Raw genomic sequence first — 27,055 nt, 5'->3', positions numbered from 1 at the left:
TGAATGAGTGGTCACTAACTCATGATCACCTGAACAACAAATATTCCACCTATTTCATCTACATTCTTACCCTCGCCTTTGTGTAAGTGCTGGAGATGGTTGTGCCTGAGGAACAAGTAGACGCTTTCGGAAGGGATCCATCAGGGATGGTGGCATTCCAGGTCTCATTGAAGAGGCTGTACCATATGGAGAGCCTGAAGGGGATCCCACTTGTAATCCTGCCATAGGCATCCTTCCACCGGGCAACATTCCAGGACGCTGGTGTGAAAGAAAAAAAATAGGCATTTTAGAAAATTTGGTTGTGCAACTATCAAGAATTCATTGGAAGCTTAAAAGACATATTATCAAACAAAGTTTGATAAAATATGTAATGCTGTAAGGTGAATAGTAAGCCCAAGAATTTCATCCCAGCTTGTTCTTCAAAAGCTTTTCATGTGGGAAAGAATTAAAGCAAGAAAAACAAAATTACAATTGCATATTAAAAACACAGAAAAAATTACTCAGTAAAGGCTGGAATCTGCAATGACAAGTGTAATAAAAAGCCCAAGAATTAGAAACTCTCATATAAAAGTAGTACAATATGCACACATTTCTTACTTAAAAGGCATAACAAAGAAAAAAAAACAGCATGACAAAATGGAAGTAAAATAACAGTTACATTGCAACGATGGAAGGAACTATGGGCTAAATCCACATTTACATCAAAGTTGTAACTTAAAGGAAAATTAAGTTGGAGTTGTTTACCATCTATATTGGTACATATTATACATTCATCATAATCATTTCCAGCCATTATCTATTCACTGCATGTTTCCAACTATCATTCTAGCCATTGTCTATCTTCTGCATGTTTCCAACCAATATGGTCTTGAGCTTTCTTTTGCCAATTGGGCCCACAATACTTACTGATGTCATTAATTCATTTTGATTTAGGTCTCTTTTGTGGATGCTTTTTATCAAATGGAATCCATTCTATACCTGCCTTACTCCACCTACAATCAGTTCTTCTTGCTATGTCACCAGCACATTTCCATTTCAATTCTTTTACTCTCTTGATGATATTGTATACTTTCATTTGTTCACTAATCCATGTGTTGGTCTTTTTATCTTATCTTGTAATGCCAGGCATGTATCTTTCTATGGTTCTTTGCACCACTTGTAGCTTTTGTGTCGATTGTGAGGTTACTGTCCATGTTTTGCTGGCATATGATAGAACATGTAGCACTCATTGATCGAAAACATTTCTCTTCAAGCATAGGAGAAGCATGTTTGAATGGTTATTATACATTATATATTATTGATGGTACGCAACTTCAATAATTTCTTATACATACAAATTATATTATTATTGTTATTACATTTTTATCTCATCATATAACCACATATAAGTACAAACAAACACACATATACACTCTCCAGGTGGTTCTTAATACTGGTACTACTATTTCCTATTTTCCACACAACAGTGCTATGATTGTGCTGAGACAGAATTACTAGCTCAAAATCACTCGGTTGGCTTCTATATCTAAAAGAAGCCTAGAATTCAGTCTTCTGGTTTCTAGGCCAGCACTTTAATAACTACAGCAATCCGTCCCTCTAATTCCAAGACAATTCAAAGATGTAATTCTAAGACAAGATTTATTACATGTGATTGACATGTAAAATAATGCAAAAACATTTGAAAGACATATATGTAGAAGATCTTGAAATGAAGCTACAACTTTTACTACTGGATATAATCTCAGAAAAAAAATCAAAGAGAAATGTAGCAATTTAATGAAATAAATGCTTACAGCAGAAAGAAAAGTGGAAGAAAAATACAATCCTATCAATATCCCATTGGAACATAAATGGTGAATATATAGCAATGGCAAAAACTAACAATGTACAAGTGGTCCTTACTTACTGACCATTCAAAGTTATGGTGGTGGTGAAAAAATAACTTTATGATCCATTTATGCCTTTGCATCATCCCTCAATCATGTAATCTCCATAATACCAGTACGTGTTGTCCAGTGCTTGGGGTTTTTCTCCCCCTCTTGCAGAGCATAGAGATTGGAAAGAAAGGGATTTCAAGAAAGTAAGCTGTTCGCTATTTAAAAAACAGACTAAAGCAATGCAATTACAACAACAGGTCAGGGCTGGGAGCTATAGATGCACTATGCAAATAGCTTACACTACTTTCTTGAAATTTCTTTCTCCCAAATTTCTCTCCTGTGTAAAGGGCACTGGGGGAGGGGGGGGAGTAATTTCTGTAACCAATCTCTCCTTTGCCTGATCCTTTCCTGCTGCTGTCATAATCACACTGCTCTCAATGTGAAGAAGATAAGCTTTTCCAAAGAAATATTAAGAATATACATATTTGTCTAATGGAATCTTCAGCCTCTTCACAAAATTACAATCCTAAAGTACCGTATATACTTGAGTATAGGCCGACCCGAATATAAGCCGAGGCACCTAATTTTACCACAAAAAACTGGAAAAGTTATTGACTCGAGTATAAGCCTAGGGTGGGAAATGCAGCAGCTACCGGTAAATTTCAAAAATAAAAATAGATACCAATAATGTTTTTGAATATTTATTTCAAAGAAAAGCAGTAAACTAGCGGTGTATTCAATGAAATACTTCACTCACCTCATGATGCTGATGTCCCGCTGTGATGATGATGTCCCGTGCAGCCGCGGGAGCGATGTCCCGCCTCCTATGACACACGGCACAGTGATTCCTATCATTGGATCACTGTACCAGAGGAGGTGGGACATCGCTATGTGGCTGCTTGCCATAACAAGGAGGAGGTGGGACATCGTTGCAGAACGGCAGGAGGGGGAGGAAGGGGAATCATAAGACAGCCCTGCATTACATTAGAACGTGAGGAGGGGGGATGGTGCGGTGCGCGCTGCGCAGCAAACTGACACAGAGGGAGGGGAAACTCACAGGGGCACTGGGCCATTCACGAGTGTCACCCAGCAGCATGGCCCCGCCCCTTTTTCTCCTCCATTTCGGGCAAATTTTTCACTGACTCGAGTATAAGCCGAGGCGGCTTTTTTCAGCCCAAAAAGTGGGCTGAAAGACTAGGCTTATACTCGAGTATATACAGTAATTGTGATAGCTAAACAAGTTTAGGACAGTTATATACCATAGGTGTGCCTGGAATGAGCAACAGGGCTAGCAGACTTTTTCCCTTTAGTGTGTATTTCAGATTTTGAAACAATATTGTAGGATTCTTTCAAAACTGTTGACACGAGAAGGCTTGTCGATTCATAAAATGGCTGCCAGTGTGGATGTAGCCATCCATCCAACATCCATTTATCAGAAAGTAAACTGGATATGGTGCAATTTACTACCCTAGCTCCCAGCTAACCATTCTCTAGTCACATGTTACCTCAGCCTTATGACCGAAGACAATGTACAGGCTGTGATAAAGTGTTGTAATGTACCTTCTTACGTACTGATGCCAAATTTAACCACATGCATCGTATATTGCTAATAAGTACAGAGCTGTTAACATTTAGGAGACAAGACATTTTCTATCACTGTTATGCCAGAAGTCTTATGCTTAATAAAACTTTGGAGAAGAATCATAATAACACAATCTTGAGTTAAGTGATAACCTGCCTGAAGTTTCACTTCTGACTACATCTCTCTCCTGTGCCCAGAAAAATGACCTTTTTAGTTAATTTAATTGCCAGTCTGAAGCAATTACTCTGCTCCCTATAGCCTGTTGCCAGTCATGTTAAACTACAGTTCTTTCAGTTGTGTGAGTCACCTAGGTAAAATGCCAAGCTGTTTAGGAATCACAATTACAGCTAATACATCAAATAATCACCAGGTTAGGGAAGGGCAGCCTAACCCTTCAGATCTGAAAGGACCAGCCTTCCAGATAAATGTATTAGAGGCACAAGGGTAGAAAACATTAATAAATGCATATTTGAAGATGTTAACTCACCATAAAAACTCCCTAGCTTGCTTTGATTAAATAAAAGTAAAATGTACGCTTAACAATGGATTATATGGATGGGTAATTGTGAAACTAAAGTTCCTCCATTCAATTTCAAGCCATATATGGCAAAAAAAGAAGAAGAAGAAGAAACAGCATATTTTTATTTTCTTGAATTGCGCCAAAAACAGTCTTCCTCCCTACCTCAAACTCATATGTGCACACTTTCCATTATCCTGAGGACAGAAACATGGAACTGAAACCAAAGTTAGAAGATGACAGGGAAAACTCCACCCTATTTTAAAATGAGATAGTCATACTTGCACAATAGGGACTTTAAAGGTTTCAGTTGCCTATGTGCTCTTAAGAAAAGACACATGGAGCTGAGGGCCAACAGTATGAATTATGAAGCAGAAAAGTTCCAATTCAAGTGCTTTACTGCATTTAGATATTCACACATTTCAAATAAAGAGACTATACTATATTAAAAATCAGCAACTGTAAAATTAATGGGCAATCTGCCCATGTATTAATGTGACAAAGAATATGAATAAATAAGACTACTAAATCAAAGGAAAGGTAATCTAATGTAAAGATTGAATTCATATTTAACATAAGTACTAATTTTCTTTTAATGGTTTCTTCTGTTATTCACAGGCTTATCATCTCCAATATAAATTATATGGAAATAATATAACCAATTTGATTGGTAATCATGACATCTTTCTCCTGTATTAATTCATTTAATCCTTCTGGAAAGCCATCACTAGATCTTCTGACAATGAATGCCAGGTTTAAATATGGGCTGAACAAAGTTATTCTTTATATCTATCCTGAATTTTCCATCATTCAGTTTGATCACAGATTTCAATATTATGACAATGAAAAGCTTTTCCCCAGCTACTTAATAAATTGCAGTAATTTGAGAATAACACTAGCTCTTTTACTTATATATATTGTTTTGTAGAACTTTACAGCGGTTAACAGAGTCAGCATATTGCCCCCCAAAGCTTCTCCCCAGCTAACTTTAAAAAACTGTAATATGACAAGAATGAAAACTTCCCCATAGCTGTTTAATAAATTATTTCATTCTCACATTACAATCTGTGATCAAATTGAATATCATATATAGCAGTGTAATTCTTGATCATATATCTTTCTTCTGCTCTCCAATTTACTAATTTTCCTGGCAACACATCCTTAAAATCTTGTAAACATTCTTCACAGTGCTTCTACTTATTTTGATTTAGTTTCTCGAAGCACTTGCGAGTTTTGCAATAGCTTCTTTAATGTGTACTTATTCTAAGGTTGGCCATGTGATAACTTATATAACAGCTTTATTATATTGGCAAAAAGTATCTGTGAGATATTACTTTAAATGCATTTTTCGAAAAGCTGCAATCATACCTAGATTACTTTCCTAAACAACCATTGCTATTGTATATCTTATGAGGGTGAAAATTCTCTATTCCAATTCACTTCTATATTTTAGTGTAGATAATGTAGATAAACACACACACACACACACTTCCTCAGAAAGGAGAATTTTCTTCCATTAATCCTTTATGAAGAAAGGTTTCACTGTCAACATTTATTCTCTGTTCGAATTGTTAAAAGACGCACCTTTAACTAAACTGGATAACCTAGTTACTACTATATTGAACAGAGAACTGGCTGAGTAGCTCCAACATTTTTCACTCCACTTTCAATTTATTTATGTACTGGAGTGATTTATGAAATACTTAAGAGGCACTTGTTGGAGTATGTGCACACACATGCCTACGTCCTTGAATCTGCTTTGGAATACATTTCCCATGTCTCTCCCTGTATAATCTAAAAGATGATCTTTTTGCCAAGTGGTTAATACAGCTGCCAAAGCAACCAAGCCAGCAGGGCAACATTTCAGTTTCCCCCAACAGGCCCAGGCATTGTCTCTAATATGATGCCACTCCTATACAAAACACAAGCAAAAGGATTAGGCAACACCATACAAGTTCAACAGAGAAATAAGTGCCCAGAGCACTTAATTATAAAAGAAGACAAAAATCAAAGGAGTTGAGAAAATACGGAAGATCTGGCACATACAAAACCTGAATGAAATCAATATATTGACGTATAAGTAAAATATACTCCACTGATTGGTGACTATGTGGATATCTCCATTAAGTTCTCTTGACCGGAATATGAAAATGGTTAACCACTGACCTATTCAAAGAGTATTATAAATTCTCAATCTTGTCTACAACCCTAGTTTTCTGGTTTTCTTCCATCCAATTACTATCTAAGTCCAGCTAAGTCTAGCTTTTTTCATTGAGCTACTTGATCGAGCTACACTTGTAAACTCAGCGGTCCATTCCTTCTATCTTCGATATGCAGAGCAGAGAAATATTGAGCCCTGAAAAAGATAATTAATTTAATCCATGGCTCTTTGATCCTCCAGCAAGATCACCTTCTCAACCACCTTCCCTCAATATAAATAAAACATTAAACACAAAGCAGTATAAATCTCTTAATAATCTTATCACAATATCACATATCATTGCAATATGTAGTGGGTTCTAACATTCTGGCTCAGCACCTGAGGGAAAAACCAAGTCTTCAAGGCCTACCAGAGCATCAGGATTATCTTAAATCTCAGGGGAGATTAAGAGATTCCATTGGGCAGGCACCACAGCAGAGAAGACATAGTTCTTGGGTTTTACTAAATGATACTGCTTCTCAGAAGGCATACAAAACAGAGGTGGTATTCAGCAGGTTCTGACCAGTTCTGGAGAACCAGTAGTGGAAATTTTGAGTAATTCGGTGAACCAGTTAATACCACCTCTAACAGGACCCACCCCCATCTATTCTCTGCCCCCTGAGTCCCAGCTGATCAGGAGGGAATGGGGATTTTGCAGTAACCTTCCCCTGCCACGCCCACCAAGCCATACCCACCAAGCCATACCATGCCCACAAAACCGGTACTAAAATTTTTTTGAATCCCATCACTGATATAGAGCATGCCCACTCTAGCATATTCATTTGCCACAAAATTTGTTTCTTATAATGATATCTAGAAAAAAGTTATCTAATACAAGATAATTTATAAAGAGTCTTCTTTGAAGAATTTGCATGGCTATGTTCTTTAAGGAGAATCTTATCTATTACCCAGTCCTTTCTTTTCTCCTTAATTATATTTTTACATTCTCTGATTCAATGTTGGTTTTGGCTGCAATTGATCTCAGAAGTTGGTAGGAAATGTATGAGGTAAACCTCCTCCACCATGTACCTACCTCCTGTCTTTCAGCACTTGTGCCATGCCAGCCATTCAAGCATCCTCCCTGACCTATGCTGCATTCTCACCAATATGAACCACAATCCTGCATATACCACCTGACCCACGTCCCCCTCACATCTTCCTCCAAGCCTTCCCCTCCCCAACTGTAGCTCTCACATACCCTCTCACACTGTCATGCATCCTTGCTGACCCACACCAAAACTTTACATACTTTCCTCGACTTATGTCGTATTCTTCCTGATCCTCTCATATTTTCTCCCAATGCTTCTTGCACTTCTCATGCACCTCTTCTGATTTGCACCACACCCTCTCTAACCCTCCCTACATCTCTCTGAGACAAAGGGCTTTATCTTATGCTGTGAGTATTCCAGGCAATATTCTCTTGATTATCTCCCTATGATTATACTTTTAACCAGTTACATTTAACTGCTTGTTTTTGTTCCAATCCACACATTTCTCTTGAGAGCAGTATTAGTTACATACTCACCTGAAGCATATATTTCTTGCCCCAAGAGGAATATTCATGTCAGACCAGTAGAAATAAATTGCCACAATTTTTTCTCAAAGGCATTACAAAACCACCTGCCGTCTTATTAACTTCTTGTATTCTCACAGAACAAGGGATATGATTTCAAATTAAAATATCAAGATTCACATCTATTAGCGTTCAACTAGAGAGGACAATATGTATATGTGTTTTTGTCTCTTTTAATGTACTTTCTAAAATGTTTTGTCTAGTTTTGTTTTGTCTTTGTAAAACAGTTTGTATTTTGTAGTTTGAAGTTTGTATTTTAATTTTTAGAATAAAATAAAATTTAATAATAAAAAACAGATTCACAAACTAAACCAGGTAAAAAGTAAACACAGAATAAGAAACTAATCTTAATGTCCCACAAAATTCCACTCCTACTTATTCCTCTTCCTCTAGCTTTTTCCCCTTTTCTTTTCGGCAATATAATTTGGAAAGAGTTATTTTGTTGTTGCCATATTTAAATAATCAGAAGCAAGTAAGGCTGACCTGTGTGCGAACGTGTGTATAAAACTGTGTTTAAAAAAAATTAAACTAGATAAAAATGAAGACAAATTAATATAAAGCAAGAAAAAGTTAAAATAGAAAAAAAATCAAAGACAAAGCTAAAAAATATAAAACAGTTAAATACAGAACAGTTAAAAGAAAAATAGAAAAGAAAAAAGCTACAAAGGAATAGTTCCAATATTCTTTACAACAGTTGAAAGTACAATTATAAATTTACCTCTTACTTATTACATTATTTTCTTACTATAATCTAACCTCTGAAACCATCGGAATCAGTGTATGTATCTAAATCCAGAATTTTCTAACTTGTTTTATATGTCCACCAAACATGAAAAGTTATCTTTTCTTGTACTTATTTTCAACATAAATTTGGAAGTGCTTTTTATATGTCACCAACTTCTCTGATGACATATCTAATGGTACATTATTTTATAAAAAATCTTTTGGGAGATTATAACATGGGTTAAATTTGAATCCTTTCAATTACATATGTCCCATTGCTCCATCTGCATATTATAACCAACATATTAGCCTACTATATCAATCCATTCTTTTACTTGTTTTTTTCTGGTTCAAATTTCAATAACAATTTATATATTTTAGCAATTACGTGTTCACTGTTTGTACACAATTCTATTTCAAACTCAATCTTACAGCGTTCAAAACCATAAATGTTTGTCTATTTTAAATATTTCTAATAATTGTAAATCAGATAACTATTGATGAATATATCCCTTGCCACCAATTCATCTCTTGATTTTATTTTATATTTTTCTTGACAAAGTAGCCATTTTGTATTTGCTTATTATGTCTCATCTACAAAATGTTTTTTTGTGCTTAGATACACAAATATGTTTTTTGGCACAACTGAGGTTGGTATCTATTCCGTATTCTCAATATGGCACATTCAACATAATGATTTTTAAAATCCATATTAAGCTTGACTTTAAACATTGGTTTAATCTTTTTATAGCTTCAGAAACTTCCCTTATTATCATTAAATCTACTCATTATCAGTATCTGTAATCCATGGTAAATTTTGTTGCTTTAGATACATATTCATCTATTTTCTATAGACAGAAGTGAATCCTTTAGTAATAATAATATTGATAAATGATTTTTATATGGCCACATCATCCATTAGGAGCCATGGTAGTTCAGTGGTTAGAATGTAGTACTGCTGCTGGCTGCCTGCAATTTGGCAGTTCGAATATCACCAGGCTCAAGGTTAACCTATCCTTCCAAGTTCAGTAAAACCCAGATTGATGGGGGCAATATGCTGACTCTGTAAAGCGCTTAGAGAGGGCTGTAAAGCACTGTGAAGCGATATATAATTTTAAGTGCTATTCCTATTGATATTAACTCTCTTATAATGTTGATTTTTTCTTTTTTATAATTTATATTCTAGCCATTTTTCTGGTTTATCTCCTTTTCTCTTAGGGAACATAATTAACACAGACAATTATTGTTATAAAAGTTTAATTTGTTGACAAATACTTCTCAGGAAATTTCTTTAATTCTTCTTTTTTCTTTATTTCAGAATAGCTGACATTTTCTCTTGACTGTTAAGTTCACTATGATGTTGTATAAAATAACCTCTAATAAATTTTTTTTTAAATTAACATTATTTTTTTTAATTAAATTCTTTTGCAGCTTCTTTCTATAGCAATATTTTGTTCAGTCTCCATCTAAGAGATTTTTGTTTAAAGAACACTCAGAAGAGTATGATCCAAAAAAGTCTTTGGCAATATCTCTACTTAAAAAACCTTAGTAGCCAAGTTCTTTGAAGTCCAAATCATGTCTATTCTTGAAAAAGATCTATATGTGTCAGAAAAGTAGGGTTACTCAGAAGAATTGTCACTCTTCTGTCTCCATATATCACCAGCCCAAAATCTCCATCAAATCAAATGCTGTTTTTAGTAATTTGCCTTGGACAATTTCAGTATTTTTCTCAGTTCTGCCCAGTTGTAGGGGAGAACACTCATTGCAATACTCAGGAAACACCAATTTTCATAAGAGAAACTATTAATCTCCCTATATGTCATTTATAAAACAATGGCAATAACAATAGCACTTAGACTTTATATACCACCCTGAGTGCTATACAACAGTCTCTGGGTATATTACAATGTCAGTATATTTTCTCTAACCACCTGGGTCCTCATTTTACTGACCTTTGAAGGATAGAAGACTGAGTCAAACTTGAGCCTCGTCAGGATCAAACTCTAGACCCATGATGGTGAACCTATGGCACACATGCCACAGGTGGCATACAGAGCCATATTTGCCGGCACGGCAGCCTTCAGCAGTGGTGCACATGTGTGCGTCAGCTGATTTTTGGCCTTCCGGAGGGTCAGGGGAGGCCATTTTCACCATCCCAGGCTTCAGGAAAGCCTCTGGAGTCTGGGGAGGGTGAAAAACAGGCCAACACCCAACTGGAAGTTCAGGAGCTTCTGGTTGGGTCATTGGGCCAGGAAAGGCTCCGGAGCCTGGAGAGGGCAAAAATCCCCCCCACATGGGAGTCGCTTGCGCATGCGCAGGTGAGTGGGCACGTGGTAGCGCACCCACACATAGTTTTGGCACAACTTTAAAAAAAGGTTAGGCATCACTGCTCTAGGCTGCATTTTAATCACTACACAATTATTCCCTCATATGAGACAGTAATTTCCAGTATCAAAATCTTAGTCCCATGAATTCCTATTTTCACCTCAACTAATCTATCATGCTAATCAGTCAGTACAATTTCTGGCTGTACCGACTGATGAACTGATTCCACTGACTCCACTCTATTTTTTTTTCTTTTTATTTCTTTGTTCCTGCCAACATAAAATCTTTACCATTTTTTTTAAATGAAACATTTTATGTCCTTTCTACTAATATGCATCTTTTCTAGACGAATTATATCTTGTCTTAATCTTTTCAAATAATAATTTCCCACCCACCCCCTTTTGGGGAGCATTTGCTCCATTCATATTCCATGTAGTGCCTTAGTGATGGGATGCCTAGTGCAGTGCTAGCCTCACCTGCCTCAAGCCCCGCAAGGCCTCCACCAGCCCCCGAAACATCCCATGCTCTGTTTTCTGCCGCTCGAAATCCCCAAGGCTTCTCCCACCAGATCCCTGCAGGCAGGGTTCAAGGATTATAAATTAATAAGCACTACTCAATATATTTAAATTTTAGCACTTGATAAATTAAACATACAACCTACAACCAAGGGCTACCAAGTTGGTGAATACATCAAGAGAAAGCAAGGAGTAGTATCTATTTGTATACAGTATGACTCTTAATGCAAGGTTAGAGATTTTATACAATCCTTGTTTTTCTTTATTAAAGAATGAAAAGGATAAAATTATTAAATGCTAACTTCATACAAAGCTACTTATTCTTGGAAAACTTTAGTCAAAACAATAATATATGAATTTTGTAGTGAGCAAGTATCGTAAGGTTCAATAATAACTAAACAAAGCAATTTTCTGGTAAGGTGATAGTTTGACTTGGTGTCTGGTTTTTTTAATTATTTTAATATATTTCATTTCATATCTTATTATAGTTTGTATGTTGTTTTACGTATAAATGTTTTAAATAGATAGACAAATAAAATAACTGCCAAATATCTCTCTGAGCCACTGACAACAGAAACGTTTGGCTGATGACAACATAAGTGAATCAGCATTTACTTGCCAGTGACAATTTTCCCTTTAGGGTTTTACAACATTTCTAGATACAACTAGTAAACTAAAGAGAGAAAACAAATATAAAGTAGTGTAGAATACTTGACTATAAGGAGATTTGCTAATAAAAAAATATTTGTATATGATATAAAATATTTGGCTCAGGAATAAAACATGTCAATATTATGCTACCAGCTTAATACATCTGCACCAGTTCATCTTCTAATATCATGTGAATAGAAACAAGTTTTAGAACTACAAGAGTTCCATTTTAATTTTAAAAAGAGTTCTAACACTCATTATAGTGATATATAACTTTTGCTAAACTAAAATGATGCCACAAATATCTGTATACCATTCTCTATTCTCAAATAATTCACACTTCTATCACACACATGCAATATAACATCTGGCTCTCATCAGCGCTATCCTTTCCTGAAAAAAATCCAAATTTAATAAATATACTATTCTATTCTGTATACATAATTGTTAAAGCAAAGTTATAGGTGAAATGATTGACATTAATGACTGTTCATTAAACTGCTGATATTATCTAATATTAGTCAACTTTTACCAAACACGAGGAAACAACTATAATGTACTTTATAATTACTCAATTAGTTGGATAATGATTCCTAAATTGGCTCAAATACAAAAATCTATAAATATTGCACTGAAGATCTCCTTAAACAGGATTTTTCCTTCCTCACAAATAGGAAACATCCCTTCATAAATTATATCTTAAAAATATGTTTTTGTTCTATCAATATTGTTTTTGCTGTAAGTAAATATAATTGATGCAGTAATTTATTGCACTCATACAATTAACTTTTTTTTTTACCTTGAGTAACAGCTTAAGAAGAGTAACCATTTAGATGTTAGCTAAGTGTTGTTCAGTTTGAAAGCTTCCACATCCCTAAACAGAAAACATTGATTCACTGAACCAAATTGTGTGTATTATCTATTAAGTATTTGAACTCAGGTACATCTTTTATCTTCACATATCTGACAAAATAAGAAAAAATAAGAAATGTTAATGTTCTATATTAACTCAGTTTTTTAGCTAAAATGCAAAACATCAGAGTCAATTTCAGAGGCTTATATAAAACCACCCAGCAGGTTCATCATTGCTAAACCTGCTGCATTTGGCTGCTGCTGTTTCCTGCTTCCTCACTGCAGAACCACCAAGGGAAGTGAAGGGACGTGCAGGGGTACAGCCTCTCTTACTGCTAAAACATTCATGTTTCCTTCATCTGCAGAACAAAACAAACACTCCTCATTTGTGGGATATGTATCATTCATAACTTGTATATCTTCCAGTGAATATATAAAACCAATACTATAAAATTTTATTTTGCAATGCCATTAGCATGAGGAAAGCGTGTGAAACATACTAAAACAAACATAAGGTATTTTATTACTAAACGTTTCTCTAGTTCTATAAACAACAATAGAATTGAATTACCAAACATCCATTCTATTTTCAAAATGCAAGAACTCATTAAATGATTATGTATTTTGAAATTTGTCATATTTTCCTGATAATTTTTTTTTAAAGATCTGTATCCTAGGATGCAGGTGAGAACCATTTATGATTGGTTATTTGTCTGTATTCCCAGGACACATATTAGTAGCTTCTAAATTCTGGAGTTCCTTAAAATTCTCAGCTCAACAGTCAACAGGATGCTTCAGGATGCATTGTATATATTGTTACAATGCTCATTTTTAGTCCAACATTGAAACCCAGCAAAATTAAACAGAGGAGACCTTGAACCAAAAAAGATAATTTCACTTCTAACAACACTGTGTCAAAAATCAAATCCATAATGTCTGTGTTTGGTATAATTTAAACTACAGTTTATCAAGATGTTGGCTGGGCATACTTCTCTTTTTCGCTCTATAGGACTGCTAATTCAGAAACATCTCCGTCCACTACTTTTAATTAGCCACAGCTTGTCAAATTATCCAACATTTACACAGGAATGGTATATTTCACATTAAGCTATGAGTTGTTTAATCATTGTTTACTAAATAAATCACATTATACACACATCAAGTATGTATGACTTTACATACTATAGGAACCAGACCTATGATTTATCATATCATATTTTACAAAAAGTAGTTCAATTATTTCAATTAACTCAGCAAACTCAGATTAATCGGAGCAGAAAAGGAAGTTTCTGAATTCTTCCAACTGCTTCAGAAAAAAAGGGGGGGGATGGGAAAACTGAAAAGAGTCTACACTCATTTCAACTATAATAAATAAACAAGCATTATTAGCATGTCTGCACACAATCATGCTATTAAAAAGTGTACAGGGCGGGGCATAACCTTTTCCTAGGGGGTCACAGCAACACTTGTAATAACAACACAAATAATTCATACACCATTCGAAAGCCCATCAAAAACTGAGTTTATTGACACGATTTAATAGTCAGTATGACCACCATTAGCCCTTCGAACAGCATTCAAACGAGGTGGATAAGAACACAACAAATCTTCAAACAGTTCCGTTCGATTTTCCAGATTTTTCAACACAGTTTCCAAATTCATTCTCAAAGTTTCAACCGAATATCAATTTTGACCTTGCTCCTGAATCATCAGAGCTTCCACTTCATCCTTAATTATGGCCCCAATGTTCTCTGCCGGATTGAGATCTGGCGAATTTCCCGGCCAGACGTCATTCGTTTTCCACGAATTTGAAGGATTTCTTGGGCCACTTTTCGGTTTCCTTTTCGTTGTTTGCGACTGCCAGTTGCAATGATGGCTTTGCTTTCTTGGGACAGTTGCAGAGGACGCCCTTCTCCAAATTTTGTGAAACATTCTTGGGCTGTTTTGTTCCAATTATCAGTAACCCAATCCGGATGACGTTTCAATTTGTTTGCAATCCATTTTCGATTGATAAACGTCGCTCCAGCATCGCGAGCCTCTCGAAAGGCAATGCATTTTATTCTGTCAATGATCCTTTGTTCTTCCGAATCGAATTTTCCAGCCATTCTTAAAGCAAATTTAACATTTAATAGCTCATTCAATTCAGTTTTTTATGGGCTTTAAAATGAGGTGTCGCGGAAGTTGTAAACTGCTGTCGATCTTGCTGTGACCCCCTAGGAAAAGGTTATGCCCCGCCCTGTAATATATAAGATTCTGCTTGTTGTTATGAAATAAACTTCTAGAATTTTTTAATTTTAAGGTTTGAGTTAATAACCTTGCTTTTCAAGTCTTCCATAATTTGGCAAAAATATTATTTTATTTCATTATATTTTAGTTTGAATTTGTTCAGAATGACTTCTCTCTCTTTTTACATGATCTAAGAATTCTTGTTCCATTAAAGACATTTTCTTAATCTCACATAATTCTTTCAAACATTTCATTTTTTTAAAAAAATCTTATTAATTATGTCTTTTTAAATATCTATGATTTCTTTTTATTATGACTGGCAATTTATAAAATCTGGGGTTGTACAGAAACCTAAACTGAACCCCAAAAAGTAATTTGGATATTATGGCGACATGCACTTAGTGTCTTAAAGAAATGCATCTTTCCTCAGCACTAAATTTCCTCTCAATCCTAGGAGAAGATGTGTTTAATTTAAAGCATTCCCAATGGATGTTATGTGCATGCCCACATGAGCAACATTTATTAATACTGTGTAGAAATTAAATCCAGATCTTTACGCAGCTGTAACACAATTATTTTTATATTTGGGAAAGAATAAAGATTTTAATGTAATTAGTTACAAATGTGGTTTTCATTTCTATATATTGACATATCTTTGTATGTTTTATAGGATTAACTAAGCTGAAGTTGCACTATATAGTACCATAATGGCAAACATATGGCACACGGAGCCCTCTCTGGGATCACGTCTCAGCTCAGCTCCACTACACATGTGTGGTTCCCACCAGCAGGTGATTTTTTCGGGTATCTGCAGCATATGCGCAGGGCACATGTAGGAGACCTGCGCGCATATGTAAGGGGCCCATGTTCAAACCCTTCTGGGCCCCGTTTTTGGTCCCAGGAGGCTTTAGGGAGGCCTACTAGGCCCAAAATGGATCACATGGGGTTTGCAAGCACATGTGCAGGGGGGTAGGGGGCAAGGGAGGCTGTCACACACACATTGCATTATGGGTGTGGGCACACACACATATGCACACTCTCGGCACAGAAGGAGAAAAAGGTTAGCTATCACTGATATAGTACATATGGATTTATATCTTTAATTCCAATAGAAATAAGCATAGATTTTCTACAAACTTATTTTCAAATCGTTTTCCTTTCCCTAACTTTACCAAGAAAGACAGATGAAGCATTTCCTACATTCTTTTACTATACTTACATTAAATATGTTCTTTATCAAGAGTATATTGGAATGATTTGGCTTATAATAATGATACATTATTTTGCTGCCACGCTTAAAAAAGTATTACAGAATTATTTTTGTTTCTTTTTTCTATTCCATATTTTTCTTTAGATTAAAACTTATTTTAACCTAAAAGCTATTCATTTCAGAAAAATGTTGAGCACTATGCATATATTTCTAACGTTTAAAATAAATACATGTTCTTTAAAAATATTTTAAATTAAGATTTTAAATTAATGGAAACCAAACTGCCACCACCCTGTTGTTGTTTTCTAAAAAGACATAACACCTAGCCAATGTCTTGGGTGAAGTAAAACGAAGACCCTACCAATTAGAATAGAAAGATAGCATGGCATTATGCATAATTTCACCTGAATAGAAAGATGTCACACTTTCAGTAATCTAAATTTATCTAAAAAGATAAAGGTAAATTATGCAAAAAAAATTAAACATATGTATGAAAATAATTTAAACAATATGGGCAAATATATGGTAGGGTAAATGTTAATTTATACTAAAATTTTAATTTTCTAAGACTGACTTCAAATCCAATTTGGTCTTCCTAGATTACAACAGTGACAGCATGTTCACCTTAAACATGTTTTAATGGCTTAATATGAGGCCAACACATAGGCTGTTTCCAAAAGCACTTGTATGTTCTAATGGAATCTGTGACAGAAGTAAAATTCACAATCTATGTTTTTTTTAAAAGTCAAGAATATAATATCTTGAAGTGAACATTTCTGGGATATTATAAATATTGATAAAAGAACCAGAATTTTCAATAATGCCCTGTCAATAGTTTCATGTTTTTTTTAAATGTTTAAATTATATCAATAGATTTGACATTTGAGTTGATTTATCAAAAAATGTATTTAGAATGCATTGGACTACCCAAAGAATGTGCTTGAAAAGAAAGATATGAGATTTTGTTTCATGAAAATGTTCATTGATCCATATAATATGATCCTGCTATCATTTGGTACTTTTTGGGAGTGGCATTTTTGATTTATGGGGAAATTTTAAATATTAAAAATGTTAATGTGATTTCAAATATACACTAAAGTTTTAGAAACTGTTCATCAAGAATTATGTTTGGCTAGAAGAATTATACTGAGAAATTGAAATGATGTATTATTTCAGAAGTTAAGCAATGATTTTTATAAGTATAATCCATTCTGAATGAAAAAGTACTCTTTACTAATCAAAAGATGAAACACTATGTACTATTTTGGCAGATATTTTAAGATATCTTACAATAATATTTTGTATTTTATTACATTATAATACCATATGTATGGTATTACAATTAAACCTGAGGCATTTAATAATATAAAGGATGCTGTTGGCGAGTTGAAATAATTGCTATTTTAACTTTTTTTATTTTATGCAGTATTTTACTACTTTGTCCATTGCTGATTATATTTTTAAACATTTTTGAATTATCTGAAGACAATCAATGAAAACGTAGTATATAACATAGCAGTGCAATGTTTTGGTTTTAAAGGCAAAATTGCTTCAGAGTACAAAAATGTATAACACTTATCTCCTTTAACCAAATGTGGTTTTTCCTAGATTCCATAAGGAGTTGTAGATGGATGTCACATTCTCCACATGCTCTAAAGCACTCTTCTGTTTCTGAATTCAAATCATATCCCAACTTTAATATATAAACTACATAATTAAATAAATCTACATTTTGCAAGAAATGCGTAACTATTTGTGTTATGAGTCTAATTCATGCCCCATTAGCAATGTATGTAATGTGTATAGAACAGTGGTGGTTTCCATTATTTTTATTATCAGTTTGCTTGTGCGCATGCGAGCACTTGTGCAATGCTTCCGCGCATGCGTGGAAGCATCCGGTCAGGTGGGCAGAGCTTCCACCTCTGGTATTGAGTCAGGAAAGCAGCTTACTTCCCCACATCTACTGAGGTGTTGCAGCGGAAGTCACATGGCAGGTATTTTTTTAAGTTCCTGTGAAAATTCTAAATGTGACAATTGGTCTGTGTTTAGTTTGGTGCTTTAAAAACTATATCGACTTTATGTACACTCATCTTGCTTTTTGAAAATCACATACTTAAGAGTCACCTGAATTGCAAGATGAGAAGCAAATAAATTTGATAAATAAATAAATAAAAATAAATCATGGAGAAAATTTCTCTTTCCAATATTGGCATGGCTATGACAAAAAAAGGGAAGAGGGAACTTACTCAGATTTTTAAAAAACTGTTCTATGGATATTCTTCAAATCAATATCATTATTTCATTGGTGAATATAAAATATCTCTAATAAATTATTATTCCAAAAATTTAAACACTTACATATATCCTTGTGGATATATATTGCAATACTTTAGGGAGTGCACTAACATTGCTTTAAATCACCAGAAGTCTGACATCATTTTTTACATCATTGCTATATTTTCTTTCATTCCTTACATTCAAACTAAAAGTGTAATACTATCTCTGTACTCAAATACTGCTGAAGACTCAATTCTTCTAATATACAAAGTCTTGTATAATCAAGAATCCCAGAGAATGGGAAAATTCCTTTCCAAACAAATTCACAAGTCAAAATACACTCAGGTTTCATGGAAAATGTTTCAGATCCTTCTTTAAGTAAAATGTTGCTTTCTTTCATATTCTCCATCTTTTAAATATCCCTTAATATCCAACTTGTTAGAGAATTAAAGAAATACCCAAGAGATTCTAGCCAAAGTTCCAATTGTGCTGAAATCAAGTGATATAAAAAAATTATTAAATAATGTCTGTCACTATCACAAAATACAGAAATGAAGCACAATTTGATACAAGCAAAATTAAAATTGACATTAAGGTATCATATTAATTAAAAAGATGATGATGATCTAGAAAAGAAATGGAAAGTTTTTCAGCCCTAACTTTTAGGCAAAGAAGGACTGAGGGGAGAAATCTGCCAAAGGCTTCTTAGGGAATGTTTTGCTACCTTTAAAAACCAAAAATTTGCTTTCTGATTGCAAAACTTTTTACCTCTCACAGAGCTCCATCACCACAAAATCACTATAAGGTTGCAATCCTACATATTATGTTGGAATAACTTACTCCATTAAACATAGAAGAAATTTCTCTTGAATAACTGTAAACAGTATTACACAAACAGACCTATAATTTGCAGTGCAAACTCCACCTCCTCTTGCCACAACCATAGGCCTAAGACAAACCAGATGGCACATGCAAGCCAATATTTAACTGTCTCTCAATGCCCCATTAGAGCGCATCTAATTATTCAGATCTTAAGGCTTCCTCAAAAACATAAGGAAACATTAAATATTTATTTAAATTAGTAGACATTACCAATATTTGTCAAGGTAAACTTAAAAACAAATCCATACAAATTATACCAGCCTAAGGAAAAATTGTTTTTTATTGTTTTAATTTTTTAAAAATTGTTTTCATTGCTTTGTCATTTTAGAACTGTAAATCACCCAGTGAGTTAAATGGCTATAGAAATCAAATAAATAAAATATTTAATACCTAATTTATTAGGAATTGAATAATTTTGCAGACTTAGATTAACCATCACAAAATAAGTTGTTTCGCTTTTTCGATCCTTCAGCAATTTCTAAAAAGCAACCCAAGGAACCGAAATGCTGCTGCCTCTGACGTCTCTATTTTCCCCAAAGGAAACACAATCCCTTCATCCCACCTAACATATGCCGCTTATTCTCCCTCCCTATGTTCAGTTTCTTTAAAGTACCCCCTTCTCTGAAAAAAAATGCCCATATTTCCTCCTCTAATAGATACTGACGCCCCTGCTACAGCTGCCAGTCTCTTCACGTGTCTCCAAACTGACAGCCTCCAAAGTGACTTTTCTTAATGGGACGATCTGCACCTAACTTGGACTATAACTCTTAAGTGTTCCCAGTTCGCAGATGATGGGAATCATAGCTGTGTAAAATTCAGAGGACGCCAGTCGGGGTCGAGAAAAACCGCATACATTTTCGGCGCCGCTGTTTCCGCACTTTTCCCGAACTGACAACACATGCACACGTGCGCGCTTCCCCACTTACTTGGAACTGAGGTCCGTGGCCCATGGGCCGATAAGTACCAGCCCCAGCAGGACTGGGTCCTCGCAAAAGCCCGCTGCCCAGTGCTGGGATAGCAGGAGAAGGGACGCCCGCTGCCACCGAGACAGCCGCCGATGGTCCCTCCGGGGGCGGCGGAGTCAGGGGAAAGCCGCCGCGTCCGGCCATAGGAGCTGTTGGCTGGAGGCAACGGCTGCAGATCGCTCAAGCGCGTCCGAGAGAAGGAAACAGCGGTGGTTGATAGACGGAGAGGGCAGTTCAGTACATGCCACGGACTCCTCCTCTGGGGCCGCCCCCCTCTCAACCGCCTGAGCCCAGCCTGGCCCTGCGGCGGGGAAAGCGGGGGGGGGGGGGGGGAGGAGGAGACAAACAAGCGCCTCTCGGGGCGGTGCGACGAGCTAGCGCCGCCGCTCAGAGGCGCCAAAGAACAGCCTTGGGAACCGACGTGCAGCCTGGTCACGAGGGGCAGCTGCACGCGCGGTCGCTGCCGCCTCGCCCCAGACCCAGCGCGTGAGGTCCTCGCCTGGATGTTTGCGCTTCAGTGTCCTTCTTCTGGCGCCGGCAGGGGAGATTTCTCTCCCCCGCCTTCCCGTGAAAATTGGATGAGAATGGTTGGGGAAAATGTGGAATCAATTTTTTTTACGTCAGGCATAAATACGAGCGGTATGATACAGGGTGTCAGTTCTTGAGCCAGCAAAAGAATTTGCTGCAAGGAGTTCCTAATTGCGCCTCATGGCCCTATTCTGCCTCAAAAAACAAAAAAAAAGAGAAAAGGCCAGCAAATGTGTTGCTCTGTGATTTTCCTACTTATTATTCTCTGAATGGTGTCCACTGAGCATCACAGGTCATAAAAAGCAGCAAAAGTCACTCTCGTTAATATCTGTACCATGCACCTTAAGGATTTCAGGTGATGCTTTGAACTGTGGATTTCACGGTGTTTCAAATGGCCTAAACTCCAGAAAGATAGCAACACACTATTTCTATGACCAAGTTGGAGGTCAAGGGGAACCATCAATAATGAGAGCGCTTCATAATCTGCTGACAGCACTGTTGGGAGTACGAAAGGGGGGGGTAGAAAATTGAGTTGGAGTAAGGCAGAATGGCACCACCTAGATAGAAGATTCTGTCTCTTCCCACATATGACTATTGTAGGAAGTTATCACCCAGCCCTCTCCCAGAAAAATGAAATATCCTAGGAAATATTGAAAAGGCAGAATATTTCTCTGAATGTGAAAAGAAAGAAACATGTTTTAAAAGACAGAATAGTTTCCTGCAGCTTCCTGCCTATCCCCCTTTGTCAATAAACCATTAAACCCTGAGCTAGTCCACTTTACATAATAAAGAGTCCCCTTCAGGTCCAGAGTGATGGGATTAAGGCATGATGATATTGACTCTTTACCCAACTCATCACATGGCATCTGAGAACTCAACCAAACCTGGATTCAAAACGCAGTCTGGAGAGTTCCCTTGCATGGCTCCATGGGAGTCTGACAACCAATCAGAACGCAAGATCAAAGGCCGGAGGGGGATAAAACCAGGGACTCAGCTTCTCTTCCTTCCTTGCTTTCCCTTCTCTTCTCCAGCAACATTGAAGCATGTGATCACCTTTTCTGTTCAGGACTCAAGCCATGTGGTCCTGTCCACCATTAAAACCATCTTTCCAAGCAGCCTTCATGTTTCCAGTGTCTTTTTCCCCGCTTGGAGCCGAACCCAGAAGGACATTTCTTCCAACAATATAACCATGTTGCTTGTATCTTTCAATTTATGTTGTTTTGTTTGATTTGATAACTTATTAGTAACCTTGACTATCACTAAGTGTTGTATATTTTATTCTGGATGAATGTATTTTATTCTCCTTATGTACACAGAGTATGTGCACCAAAGACAAATTCCTTGTGTGTCCAATCGCATTAGCTAATGAAGAATTCTATTCTATTCCATTCTATTCTATAGAAGATAAATTGCCTTTTCATCAGAAGCAGCAAAAAAAAAAAAAAAACAGTGATGGTCTCATTGGTATGGTATGAGCCGAGGTGACGCAGTGGTTAAATTATTTTATTAACCTTGTATACCTTACAACTTTCAATTTATTTATTAACTTGTATGCAGATCATCTCATTCAGAGATGATTTCCAACAATTCTGTGCATCTCTCAACCAATCAAACAAGGAAATTAAAAAAAAACTCCATGTTTTAATAATATATAAGAAACATATGATTTGGTCAATTGCTTCAGAAGTCAGTCATCAGACAGTACACAGACTGATTCCCCTGTAGTGGGTTGATCTATATCAATATGTGGGCAGGCTCTTCAACTTTCTGCCTTCTGTCCTGTTTTGAGTGTTTTTCTTTTTTCATTAAACAACTTTGCTTTATTTAATGAAACTTTGATCCAAGAAAAGTAGCTACAAGCTTTTTCTGGGCTTACATGGCTACCTCCTCAATACCTCTTTAACTCAAAAGCATATTTTCCCTGGACTGCACAGCCTTAGTACAAGCCCAACAAAAAGTTTAAGGAATGCTGAGAGATAGAGCAAGCACACTCACACCAGATCTGAAACACCTATTTCCATCAAAGACTTCTGCAGAGAAGTTAACTGTTTCAAAATGGTAGGTAGAATTGGACAATTGAATACTTGTCACTTTTTAATGTGTTTATCTCACGTTGCACACACATGATGAGCAGGATTTCAAGTGTGTAGTTATGTCAATTATTTTGATGTCAGTGACTGCCTATGTCTGTCTGAATACTATATCTTTGGCGGATGCAAATTGGCGGTATTCTTACAGCTGTCAGTCATTAAATGCACTAGTGATCTCTATTCTCAGAAGTATCTTTAATAGCTGGTTGATATTCCAACTGTGTCCTTTCAAATACAGTGATGACCTAACTTTTGTGGTTCATACTGGTACAAGGGTTTCTAGACTGGAATGTATTCTGTGTTGGGATAATCACTCTGTGTAGAGATAGCCTATTTAGGCTAGATACTGTTGGTGATGCTATATCAGGTAGCCTAAGTTACAGCAGAGCACCTGCCTTTGAGCAATGGTACTACCTGCAAATTAGTTATCAAGGCAGGTTCATGGTTCTGCTTAAGACATTTGTGTAAGGGGATGCTCTTGAGTCAATATTAACTCCCGGCAACTGCCTGGAAATGTGCCTGCTGCAGTTTTCTTTGCAAGATTTCAGAAGTACATACCTCCCAGCGGCCAGTAAGATCCCATAGATTGGGCCTCCTTCAGATGCCGTCGGCCAAACAATGTCGGCTGGCGGGCCCTCGGAGGAGAGCCTTCTCGGTGGCTGCTCCGACTCTTTGGAACCAGCTACCCCTGGAAATCCGGACCATACCCACTCTGATGGCCTTCAGGAAAGCCATAAAAACTTGGCTGTTCCGGCAGGCCTGGGGCTGTTGACCTCACTGTTGAGATCCGGCACCGACTAGAATGAATGTATGAGGGGTGTCTGTTGTTTTAAATTGTATTGTTGTTATGTGTTTTTTATATTTTCTTGTAAGCCGCTCAGAGTCCTTTGGGATTGGGCAGCATATAAAAACTTCAAATAAATAAATAAATAAGTTGTTTGCTATTGCCTCCTCCCTAGAGTTGGGGGGAATGGGGAGAGAGGAAGAGAGAGACTGAGACTGACTTAGGCAATTTACTCTCCTGGTTTCTGGCCAGGGTCTTAACTATTATCTCACTACTCCCACCATTACACAAAACTGGCTCTCATTTAAGACATGTAATTCTCTAACAGTTAGCTAGGTTACTTGTGTGACCTGGTCAATCACTTGAGATCATTGGAAGAGGACTTGTAAGAATAGTACAGTACAAATAGAAAAGAATGTATAAAACTTGAGGCTGGATTGCGAGTTCTTGGTGCCTCCTGAGTTGGTTTGTTTACAGACATTTTATTACCTGACCAGGTAGCTTCACCAGCGCTGATGATAGCACAGTGCCATCTGGTGGTTACTGATACATAAGCCCACTCTATGGTAAGGTTAGAACTTTGCAAATGTTCTTCCCAATTGTTTTTCTTTCAGATCTTTTCTTTCAGACTGCTAGGTGAATAGACAGCTTATTTTTATTTTTGTCTTCCTTTACCTTTTTATTGAGTATACTTTTACATTGTTTTAACTTTCTGATTTTATTGTTGCATTTTATATTTTAGAAATCAAGATGGGTTGTACAGGAAGTGGTATAATAATTTAAAATGATAAATTATGATTTATTCTCATAAACAACAACAAATACATATATGATTTAAAAACTTGTACTCAAGTGTTATCATAAAATGACCAAAAATGCAAATCTAGTATAAGCAAATATATCAGCCAATCAAAATGCCTGTCTGTATAAACAAATGCTGAAATAACTCTCTTAAGATCAGCAGCAATACATGAGGAGGATTAGGAGAAGAGTACAGAAAGGGAACGCTACAATCAAAAAGTTTTCTCCTTTATTGCTACATAGTCTTCTTAAGACATTTAAAGAAGAGACATCTTAAGCCACGAGTAGACTGATACTAAATTATATGTAACATCACACCATTAACTTTTTATGTATATCTACAGTGGTTCAGTAACTGGGCTGCACTATACTTCGGATTCAGTTCCCCAAAGATGTGTAGAGTTATATAGGACTGATAAACTGGCACCTATCTACAACTTTTTTTAAAGGACTGTGTCCAGAGATGGTATTCTGCCGGTTCGCCCCAGTTCTCTGAATTACTCAAAATTTCCACTACCGCTTCTCCAGAACTGGTCAGAACCTGCTGAATACCTCCTCTGGAACACACCTGTCAGTAGGAAAGCTTTCAGACATTGCATTTTGAAAACCAAAGTATTTTTTTAAAACCCTATTTGAAGTAGAGACCTAGTCACTGTTAGCAAGCACAAAAGCTTTGCTAAAAATAGTCCTGGTCAGAGGTATTTTGCTGCCCACAATGAAACAACTGTGTTCGCATAGACATCTATTTCCATACAAAACTAGTGAAAGGCTTGTTGTGAAGTCATAACACAAGGTACACCTTTTATAGTAATGTTTCACACAGGAATATCCAATGGCCAGAGTTTGTGTTGCGATCTTTTGCAAATTTAACCCACCCTATGAAACACCGGATGTTCCCTCATTCAGATGAAGTCTTTTCAGTAAATGCCTGAAGCAGAAGATAACTGCAAGCGATTTTTCCATTGCTTGAACAGAAAAAGTCCATAGGAAAATAATAACTAAACCTATATTATCCTTTCATACTTACTAAGGTTTCAAGGATGCAAAGGTGGCCTTATTTTCCTTCTGGCTCTTCTGGAGAAAGTTTAGAAATATTTCACTGGTACATAGCACAATATATCTGGCATGATTATGGTTTTTCTTTCATGTTCTGCTGTATTTATAAATGAACAAATGCAAAATATGGACAAATAAATGAGAAAACACTTGAAATACTTCAGTAACATGCAAACTGGCAAATTATTATTTGAAGAGTGTTGCCTCTAGAAGCAGCAAAGCAACTCAAATCTGCTGAAAACTCCTGCTTTTGAGCTTGTTTCTCTGCCATGGACCCCCCACCCACCCCACCACACTGCACCTTTGCCTATGGATGACATAGTCTGATCCCTGCCATTCTCCGGATTTATTGGACTACAATTCCCATCATGAACAGAAACTGTAATAAATCCTAAAAACAGAAGCTGAGGTAATGGGATGAGGTAAGGTCAAATGATTTTCTTAGGATGAAGCATATATACTGTAAGAAATATGAACACAAAGCAGGAAGGTACGGAATGAGGACCTTACCAAGAAGATGATGAACAGAGGATTTTCTTGGTTTGCCCATAATCAAATGGACTTCAGAAACAATCTCAAATATTTCTGTTAGATCGGTGGAAGAATCAGTCAGAGGCATCTGAGGTAACCGTAACTCAAACTGCTTTATTACAGGCAAGAACGAAGAACAGAGGTAGACCGGCACCTTTCCTCCGTCTGACAGCTTTTTATATGGAGCTGTCAGACGGATGAGCCAATAGCTGCGTGTATGACAGCCCGGCAACTCGCAGACGCGCCTGATTGGTTAAGGCGCGCCTGGCTGCTATCGAGCTGTCATTCGTAAGTCCGAGGACTTACTAGGCTATAACACTCCTTCCCCCCCAGCGATGCGCATGCGTCGGAGATGGCGCAGGCGTAGTCGCGTAAGTAGGCGGGGGTACGGCGGACACGCCCAGAACGCCTCAGTTGGTGTGGAGGTGTCGACTGGTGAGAATGTCCCTGTAACAGCTCCTCCCTGCGGGGAGTGGAGCTCCAGGTGACATCACTGCAGCGGCCTAGTGGAGGAGGCGGCAACCAAAGATGAGGTAGGCCGGGCGAAGGGGGCGCGGCCAAGGATGGCGGTGAATTTGGAATGGGCCGGTAGGCGGCCTGGGGCTGGGGAAGGCCTGTTCTAACAATGCCTAACTGGTTGGGAAAGGGCATTGCGGGCTCAGCTTGAGAGGTGGAGCAAGGCCAGTCAGGGGAAGTAAGCGACCCTGAGGCCCTGGTAGGTTGGCCTGGATCTGAGAAGGTCATCGGATGCATGGTTTGCGGCAACAGTTGCGGATCTGGGGCCGGTTGCGAGGCATCGGTGGCCGGCCTCTGCGTGTCGGGTTGAGCTGGATCATCCGGGGGGTGGCGGCATCTTAATTGATCCAGGTGTCGCCGCCACTTGGTGCCAT

The 27,055-nt window shown here is 37.0% G+C and overlaps 1 protein-coding gene across 1 annotated transcript in view; it reads right to left on the bottom strand.

The window, feature by feature from the left end:
* Positions 1-20,631, bottom strand: part of SMARCD2 (SWI/SNF related, matrix associated, actin dependent regulator of chromatin, subfamily d, member 2) — a 55,636-nt gene extending 35,005 nt beyond the window's left edge. Inside the window, exons 1-2 of the mRNA XM_032235203.1 lie at positions 20,337-20,631; positions 71-258 (exon numbers count right to left, since the gene is read on the bottom strand). Coding sequence (XP_032091094.1) covers positions 71-258; positions 20,337-20,519 — 371 coding nt within the window. The 5' untranslated portion in view covers positions 20,520-20,631. The remainder of the gene's footprint in view (positions 1-70; positions 259-20,336) is intronic.
* Positions 20,632-27,055: the final 6,424 nt, after the last annotated feature.

Source organism: Thamnophis elegans, chromosome Z (assembly GCF_009769535.1).
Source record: "Thamnophis elegans isolate rThaEle1 chromosome Z, rThaEle1.pri, whole genome shotgun sequence".
NCBI lineage: Eukaryota > Metazoa > Chordata > Lepidosauria > Squamata > Colubridae > Thamnophis > Thamnophis elegans.
This window is presented reverse-complemented; position numbering and strand designations above follow the sequence as displayed.